General features: G+C 35.3%; 1 protein-coding gene across 3 annotated transcripts in view; it reads right to left on the bottom strand.

Annotated features, from left to right (window-relative positions):
• Window positions 1-1,292: 1,292 nt before the first annotated feature.
• The window catches only part of LOC137646110 (chymotrypsin-like protease CTRL-1), a 24,357-nt gene continuing 15,649 nt past the window's right edge, over window positions 1,293-10,000 (bottom strand). For all 3 annotated transcript variants that reach the window (XM_068379309.1, XM_068379310.1, XM_068379308.1), the window contains exons 6-8: window positions 6,647-6,752; window positions 5,806-5,960; window positions 1,293-1,793 (exon numbers count right to left, since the gene is read on the bottom strand). In XM_068379309.1, coding sequence (XP_068235410.1) covers window positions 1,596-1,793; window positions 5,806-5,960; window positions 6,647-6,752 — 459 coding nt within the window. In that variant the 3' untranslated portion in view covers window positions 1,293-1,595. The remainder of the gene's footprint in view (window positions 1,794-5,805; window positions 5,961-6,646; window positions 6,753-10,000) is intronic.

The raw sequence follows: 10,000 nt of genomic DNA, 5'->3' as shown, positions 1-10,000 counted from the left end.
CCTAGACATGAATAAGGACATGTCTGAGGCCCTTGTCCTTCAGTGGACTAGTTGTTGTGGCCGATGCAGTAACGTCCCTGGCTGCTGAACTCCAGACTGGGGTTTAAGTCCCGCTCTAAGGATGGGGATGTTGGGGGATCCTATGGGTCTATCTGCTTATTCATCAACAGGCATTGCCTAGCCCTCGTTGGTCCTAGCTTGGGTGGAGAGGAGGCTTGGTCGCTGATCATATGTATTTATGGGCATTGTCCTGCTTGCTAGAGCAATGTCACTGTCCCTTCCTCTGCCATTCATGAGCGGCATTTAAACCTTTAAGAGGTTAAAATTAATAATTTCAATAGTCTCTGTGCGATGATATAATGCATTGGTAAAGATTCATACTTTTAGTTAGAATATTATTTTCATTTACTGTAATAGATATTTATGGAAACCAGTTAAATGAAATATTATTATTATCATTATTAAATGCTAAGCTACAGCCCTAGTTGGAAAAGCAGAATGCTATAAGCCTAGGGGCCCCAACAGGGAAAATAGCCCAGTGAGGAAAGGAAATAAGGAAAAATAAAATATTTTAAGAATAGTAACAATATCAAAATAAATATTTCCTATTTAAACTATAAAAACTTGAACAAAACAAGAAGAGAAACTAGATAGAAACGTGTGCCCGAGTGTACCCTCAAGCAAGAGAACTCTAACCCAAGGCAGAGTAAGACCATGGTACAGATGCTATGGGGTCTTATTTTATTACATATGATTTGCTAGTATGTAAACAATGTTTGTCAACATTGCCAAAACTCGATAAATATAAATAAACAATTAGAGTAATATATTGTTGATAAAATTTTATCCTTTATTATTATTATTATTATTATTATTATTACTATCCAAGCTACGACCCTAGTTGGAAAAGCAAGATGCTATAAGCCCAGGGGCTCCAACAGGGAAAAATAGCCCAGTGAAGAAAGGAAATAAGTAAATAAATAAATGAAGAGAACAAATTAACAATAAATCATTCTAAAAACAGTAACAACGTCAAAACAGACATGTCATATATAAACTATAACAGCGTCAAAAACAAATATGTCATAAATAAACTATAAAAGACTCATGTCCGCCTGGTCAACAAAAAAGCATTTGCTCCAACTTTGAACTTTTGAAGTTCTACTGATTCAACCACCCGATTAGGAAGATCATTCCACAACTTGGTAACAGCTGGAATAAAACTTCTAGAGTACTGCGTAGTATTTGACTCAAAGATTACAAAAGGAATCGACAAAAATATTAATTGGTATTTATAATCTTTATTAAGATATTCGCCATGAATATAAATATCTAGTGTTGAATTCATAAATAAATAGTAAATACAGAGAATTGCCTTTTTATATTTCATTTGAAAATACTATATTTGAGAATAAGTTTAAGGTGAACATCTTCAGAATAGCACCTTTCCAGAGTTCAAATTTGCCTCAATGACCTTACATATCAGAATGCCAGAATTCTCTAAATCAATCACTCACTCAATCAATCAATCAATCAATCAGAGTTCAAAATTTACACAGTTTCAAATTTCTCTTGACTAGATTCCCGAAGGATTATCATACGGAGGCCGTTATATTTGGGGCGATAAAGCCCGTGATCCAGTCTAGATAGGACGACACACGCCCGTAGACGCCCAATTCGCCACAGTGGATGGATCCCATGCCGATGCCAAAACTAACGACGCCCACCAGGGTGTGTTCGCAGACACTGCCGTCGACTGCCACTTGGGTAGTTAAAGGTCCACCACTGTCACCCTGTTTAAGGATAAAATGTTATTATTATCCCTTTTACCCCCAAATGGACGAACTGGTACGTTTCACAAAACTCATCCCTTTACCCCCATGGACGTACTGGTACGTCCTTGCAAAAAACGGCTTATTACATCTTTCTGCATATATTTGATAATTTTATGAGAAACTTCAGACATTTTCCAAAAGAATGAGACCAACCTGACCTCTCTATGACGAAAATTAAGGCTGTTAGAGCAATTTAAAAATAATATTATTGCAAAATGTGCTTGAACAAGAAAAAGCCTTGGGGTTAAGGGTTGGAAAGTTCCAAATAGCTTGGGGGTAAAAGGGTTATTATTATTATCATTATTATTATTATTATTATTATTATTATTATTATTATTAGCTTAGATACAATTCTAGTTGGAAAAGCAGGATGCTATAACCACAAGGGCTACAACAGAGAAAACTAGTCCAGTGAGGAAAGGGAATAAGGAAATAAACTGTCACCCTGTTTAGGGATAAAATTCTATTATTATTATTATTATTATTATTATTATTATTATTAGCTAATAAACAACCCTTGTCGGAAAAGCAGGATGATTTAAGCGAAAGGGCTCCAACAATGAAAAATAGCCCAGTGAGAAAAGGAAAATAGGAAACATAGAATAGTGTACCTGAGTGTACCCTCAAGCAAGAGAGCTCTACCCCAAGACAGTGGAAGGCCATGGAACAGAGGCTATGACACTACCCCAGACTAGAGAACAAAGGATATTAATAACTCTCTTGTTGATTATTATTATTATTATCATTATTATTATTATTATTATTATTATTATTATTATTATTATTAGCTAAGATACAACCCAAGTTGGAAAAGCAGGATGCTATAACCCCAAGGGCTCCAACAGAGAAAACTAGTCCAGTGAGGAAAGGAAATAAGGAAATAAACTACAAGAGACGCAATGAAAAATTAATATAAAACATTTTATGAACAGTAACAGCGTTAAAATAGATTTTTCATTTGTATTATTATTATTATTATTATTATTATTATTATAATCAATACTAGGTAAGCTACAACCCTAGTTGGAAAAGCAGGATGCTATAAGCCCAAGGGGTCCAACAGGGAAAATAGCCCAGTGGGGAAAGAAAATAAGAAATAAATAAACTACACGAGAAGTAATGAACAATTAAAGTAACATTTCCAGAACAGACCAACATCAAAACACAACTTTCATAAATAAACTATAAAAAAGAGATTTAGGTTAGCCTGTTCAACATAACGTTTAGAAGAGAGGTCTTCCTATGGAAACGTTTAGAAGAGAGGTCTTCCTATGGAAACGTTTAGAAGAGAGGTCTTCCTATGGAATCGTTTAGAAGAGAGGTCTTCAAATGGAAACGTTTAGAAGAGAGGTCTTCCTATGGAAACGTTTAGAAGAGAGGTCTTCCTATGGAAACGTTTAGAAGAGAGGTCTTCCCATGGAAACGTTTAGAAGAGAGGGCTTCCCATGGAAACGTTTAGAAAAGAGGGCTTCCTATGGAATCGTTTAGAAGAGAGGGCTTCCTATAGAAACGTTTAGAAGAGAGGGCTTCCCATGGAAACGTTTAGAAAAGAGGGCTTCCCATGGAAACGCTTAGAAGAGAGGGCTTCCTATAGAAACGTTTAGAAGAGAGGGCTTCCTATGGAAACGTTTAGAAAAGAGGGCTTCCCATGGAAACGCTTAGAAGAGAGGGCTTCCTATAGAAACGTTTAGAAGAGAGGGCTTCCCATGGAAACGTTTAGAAAAGAGGGCTTCCTATGGAATCGTTTAGAAGAGAGGGCTTCCCATGGAAACGTTTAGAAAAGAGGGCTTCCTATGGAATCGTTTAGAAGAGAGGGCTTCCCATGGAAACGTTTAGAAAAGAGGGCTTCCTATGGAATCGTTTAGAAGAGAGGGCTTCCCATGGAAACGTTTAGAAAAGAGGGCTTCCTATGGAATCGTTTAGAAGAGAGGGCTTCCTATGGAAACGTTTAGAAAAGAGGGCTTCCCATGGAAACGCTTAGAAGAGAGGGCTTCCTATAGAAACGTTTAGAAGAGAGGGCTTCCCATGGAAACGTTTAGAAAAGAGGGCTTCCTATGGAAACGTTTAGAAGAGAGATCTTCCTATAGAAACGTTTAGAAAAGAGGGCTTCCTATGGAAACGTTTAGAAGAGAGATCTTCCTATGGAAACGCTTAGAAGAGAGGGCTTCCTATGGAATCGTTTAGAAGAGAGGGCTTCCAATGGAAACGTTAAGAAAAGCGGCCATCCCATGGAAATGTTTAGAAGAGAGGCCTTGCTATGGAAACGTTTCGAAGAAATGGCTTCCCATGGAAACATTGATAAGAGAGGGCTTCCTTTGGAAACGTCTAGAAGAGAGGGCTTCCAATGGAAACGTTTAGATGAGAGTACTTCCCATGGAAACATTTATAAGAGAGGGCTTCCAATGGAAACGTTAAGAAAGGCGGCCATCCCATGGAAACGTTTAGAAAAGAGGGCTTCCCATGGAAACGTTTAGAAGAATGGGCTTCCCATGGAACATTTATAAGAGAAGATCTCCCATGGAAACGTTAAGAAGAGTGGGCTTCCCATGGAAACGTTTAGAAGAGAGTACTCCCCATGGAAACGTTTCGAAGAACGGGCTTCCCATGGAACATTTATAAGAGAGAATCTCCCATAGAAACGTTTAGAAGAATGGGCTTCCAATGGAACATTTATAAGAGAAGATCTCCCATGGAAACGTTAAGAAGAGAGGGCTTCCAATGGAAACGTTTAGATGAGAGTACTTCCCATGGAAACATTTATAAGAGAGGGCTTCCAATGGAAACGTTAAGAAAGGCGGCCATCCCATGGAAACGTTTAGAAAAGAGGGCTTCCCATGGAAACGTTTAGAAGAGAGGGCTTCCCATAGAAACGTTTAGAAGAATGGGCTTCCCATGGAACATTTATAGGAGAAGATCTCCCATGGAAACGTTAAGAAGAGTGGGCTTCCCATGGAAACGTTTAGAAGAGAGTACTCCCCATGGAAACGTTTCGAAGAACGGGCTTCCCATGGAACATTTATAAGAGAGAATCTCCCATAGAAACGTTTAGAAGAATGGGCTTCCAATGGAACATTTATAAGAGAAGATCTCCCATGGAAACGTTAAGAAGAGAGGGCTTCCAATGGAAACGTTTAGATGAGAGTACTTCCCATGGAAACATTTATAAGAGAGGGCTTCCAATGGAAACGTTAAGAAAGGCGGCCATCCCATGGAAACGTTTAGAAAAGAGGGCTTCCCATGGAAACGTTTAGAAGAGAGGGCTTCCCATAGAAACGTTTAGAAGAATGGGCTTCCCATGGAACATTTATAGGAGAAGATCTCCCATGGAAACGTTAAGAAGAGTGGGCTTCCCATGGAAACGTTTAGAAGAGAGTACTCCCCATGGAAACGTTTCGAAGAACGGGCTTCCCATGGAACATTTATAAGAGAGAATCTCCCATAGAAACGTTTAGAAGAATGGGCTTCCAATGGAACATTTATAAGAGAAGATCTCCCATGGAAACGTTAAGAAGAGAGGGCTTCCAATGGAAACGTTTAGATGAGAGTACTTCCCATGGAAACATTTATAAGAGAGGGCTTCCAATGGAAACGTTAAGAAAGGCGGCCATCCCATGGAAACGTTTAGAAAAGAGGGCTTCCCATGGAAACGTTTAGAAGAGAGGGCTTCCCATAGAAACGTTTAGAAGAATGGGCTTCCCATGGAACATTTATAGGAGAAGATCTCCCATGGAAACGTTAAGAAGAGTGGGCTTCCCATGGAAACGTTTAGAAGAGAGTACTCCCCATGGAAACGTTTCGAAGAACGGGCTTCCCATGGAACATTTATAAGAGAGAATCTCCCATAGAAACGTTTAGAAGAATGGGCTTCCAATGGAACATTTATAAGAGAGGATCTCCCATGGAAACGTTAAGAAGAGAGGGCTTCGTGCCCATGCTAGAGGTGGAAAACGTTCCTGATCGCCAATCTTACCCCACATGAATCCTTTCCTAGCTCCCCGGCGCATAGCAGGTCTTCTGTGATTCCCAAAGGCGTCCTCCTTTCGATGAGATTCGCGAGGGAGCATTTGAGTCGATCGACGACTGGGACTTTCACCTTCTGCAGAGTGGGAGACATCTGCTGGACGCCTGGGAAAACAAAAAGGGCTTGTCAGTAATCACAGTTTATTATTGTTTAATGTTATTTGTCTGCTTGTAAGAATATTTGAGAAATATGGTAAATGCTGGCTAGTTTTATATGTACACACAAAGATGTTTGTATTTATATAGTTACAGGCACATACACATATAAGTATATCTATATTTCTATCTATTTATACATACAGTATATATATATATATATATATATATATATATATATATATATATATATATATTTATATTTATATATAAAACACACACACCTATATATATTTTATATATATACATATGTATATATTTATATGTATATATATACTGTATATATATATATATATATATATATATATATATATATATATATATATATATATATATATATCTGGGAGGGGTAAACTTGGTAATCATTATAAAAAAATTTCAGAATTCTTAACCATTTCAACATTTAATTTACCAGTCCATTCTCATTTAAGATATGATTTTCTTTAAATCAACACAAACTTATATATATATATATATATATATATATATATATATATATATATATATATATATATATATAACAAATATATATATATATATATATATATATATATATATATATATATATATATATATATATATATATGTATATGTATATATATAAATCTAATAAAAATTCTGTAAACTTTCCCCACCTGAGGTACGACCCCAACCAGTGACCGTAAGTCTTTGGTCCACGTAGTCTTCAACTGGGAACTGGTAAGGAAGGCAAGCCGGGAGAACTCGGTATGTGAATTGGGCCTTAAACACAAAAAACAAAATAATAATAATAATAATATTACAAAAGCACACTTAAAGGCTGAAGTACTTACATATGTAATTACTGCTACTAGTGATATGGTTATACATTTTCCTTAAATTTAGAAGACAGGTAAAAGATGAAGTACTTTCACATGTCATTACTGATACTAGTGATATGATTAAACATTTTCCTTAAATTTAGAAGACAGGTAAAAGATGAAGTACTTTCACATGTCATTACTGATACTAGTGATATGATTAAACATTTTCCTTAAATTTAGAAGACAGGTAAAAGATGAAGTACTTTCACATGTCATTACTGCTACTAGTGATATGATTAAACATTTTCCTTAAATTTAGAAGACAGGTAAAAGATGAAGTACTTTCACATGTCATTACTGCTACTAGTGATATGATTAAACATTTTCCTTAAATTTAGAAGACAGGTAAAAGATGGAGTACTTACATATGTAATTACTGATACTAGTGATATGGTTATACATTTTCCTTAAATTTAGAAGACAGGTAAAAGACGAAGTACTTTCACATGTCATTACTGCTACTAGTGATATGATTATTCATTTTCCTTAAATTTAGAAGACAGGTAAAAGACGAAGTACTTTCACATGTCATTACTGCTACTAGTGATATGGTTATAAATTTTCCTTAAATTTAGAAAAGAACATGAAAAGGTTGAGTTACTTTCCCATGTAAATACTGCTACTAATGATATGATTAAACATTTTCCTTAAATTTAGAAGACAGGTAAAAGATGAAGTACTTTCACATGTCATTACTGATACTAGTGATATGGTTATACATTTTCCTTAAATTTAGAAAAGAACATGAAAAGGTTAAGTTACTTTCCCATGTAAATACTGCTAATAATGATATGATTATTCATTTTCCTTAAATTTAGAAAAGAACATGAAAAGGTTGAGTTACTTTCCCATGTAATTACTGCTACTAATGATATGGTTATTCATTTTCCTTAAATTTAGAAAAGAACATGAAAAGGTTGAGGTACTTTCCCATGTAATTACTGCTACTAATGATATGATTATTAATTTTTCTTAAATTTAGGAAAGCACATGAAAAGGTTGAGTTACTTTCCCATGTAATTACTGCTACTAATGATATGGTTATTCATTTTCCTTAAATTTAGAAAAGAACATGAAAAGGTTGAGGTACTTTCCCATGTAATTACTGCTACTAATGATATGATTATTCATTTTTCTTAAATTTAGGAAAGCACATGAAAAGGTTGAGGTACTTTCACAAGTAATTACTGTTATTAATGATTATACATTTTCCTTAAATAAATATAAAAGAATATGGATATTACTGAAACATATAAATAGGATGAGGTACTTTCACATGTGTTTACTGCTATTAGTGATATGATTATACATTTTCCTTAAATTTAGAAAAGAACAGGAAAAAGATGAAGTACTTCCATATGTAATTACTATTATTAATGATTATACATTTTTCTTAAATAAACACAAAAGAATATGGATATTACTGAAACATAAATAGGATGAGGTGCTTTCACATGTAATTAATGCTGCTAATGATTATATATTTTCCTTGAATAAACACAAAATGATTAAGATATTATAAAAGCTGCTACTAATGATTATACATTCTCCTTAAATAAACAAAAAAGGATTAGAATATTAGAAAAAAGCTCATAAAATGGTGAAGTATTTTCACATGTAACAATTTCTACTAATGATTATACATTTTAGTTGAATAAACACAAAAGGATAAATATATTAGAAAAAAAACACACACTTAAAGGCTAGGGTACTTTCACATGAAGTTATTATTATTATTATTATTATTACTAGCTAAGCTACAACCCTAGTTGGAAAAGCAGGATGATATAAGCCCAAGGGCTCCAAAAGGGAAAATACCCCAGTGAGATAAGGAAACAAGGAAAAATGAAATATTTTAAGAACAACAACACCACCAAAATAAATATTTCCTATATAAACTATAAAAAACTTGAAAAAAACAAGAGGAAGAGAAATAAGATAGAATAGTGTGCCCGAGTGTACCCTCAAGCAAGAGAACTCTAACCCAAAACAGTGGAAGACCATGGTACAGAGGCTATGGCACTACTCAAGACTAGAGAACAAATTTTTGATTTTGGAGTGTCCTTTTCCTAGAAGAACTGCTTACCAAAGCTAAAGAGTCTCTTCTACCCTTACCAAGAGGAAAGTGGCCACTGAACAATTACAGTGCAGTAATTAACCCCTTGGATGAAGAGGAATTGTTCGGTAATGTTAGTGTTGTCAGGTGTATGAGGACAGAGGAGGAAATTGTAAGGAATAGGCCAGACTATTCGGTGTATGTGTAGGCGAAGGAAAAATTAACGATTGTACATTTTCCTTAGATAGAATACTTCAGACTAAATTCAACAGGCGAATATTACTGCCATTATTAGCCAATTCAATAGGCAACCTAATATTAATACCATTAATATCATTACTTGCCAAGCTACAGCACTAATTGGAAAAACACTCAGAATTTTATTTGAGTTACATATTTCAAATTGAGTTGTATATCAATACAAAGATCTGAATGATGAGGAGCCACTATCCTTGACCTGCTACAATTTTGAGTTTTTTCAAGGTTCAACGTTTAGAAGAGAGGTCTTCCTTTGGAAACGTTTAAAAAAGAGGGTTTCCTATGGATACGATTAGAAAAGAGGGCTTCCCATGGAAACATTTAGAAAAGCGGCCATCCCATGGAAACGTTTCGAAAAGAGGGCTTCCCATGGAAACATTTAGAAAAGCGGCCATCCCATGGAAACGTTTAGAAAAGAGGGCTTCCCATGGAAACATTTAGAAAAGCGGCCATCCCATGGAAACGTTTAGAAAAGAGGGCTTCCCATGGAAACGTTTAGAAAAGAGGGCTTCCCATGGAAACGTTTAGAAAAGAGGGCTTCCCATGGAAACGTTTAGAAGAGATCAGGCCAAAAATTTAGCTACATCTCTATTAAGGAACTCAGCAACCATATTATTTATCTGGAAAGACTTTGTAACCTCTCTGAGAGAGAATATATAATTAAAATAAAAAATGTAAAAAGTATATAGGAAAGACTGAAGTTATCGTATTCGTACGATCCAGATCGTATATATGGCAACACTGCTCTCTGGTTGAGCTCTGGACAAGGCACTGTATAGCTACTTTACTTAATTTTACTTTTGCTGATTTTCGGTCCCATACAGCAGGGGATC

This window comes from Palaemon carinicauda, chromosome 8 (genome assembly GCF_036898095.1).
Source record: "Palaemon carinicauda isolate YSFRI2023 chromosome 8, ASM3689809v2, whole genome shotgun sequence".
In the NCBI taxonomy this organism is placed as follows: domain Eukaryota; kingdom Metazoa; phylum Arthropoda; class Malacostraca; order Decapoda; family Palaemonidae; genus Palaemon; species Palaemon carinicauda.
Note: the sequence above shows the minus strand (reverse complement) of the source record. Positions and strands in the feature narration are given on the sequence as shown.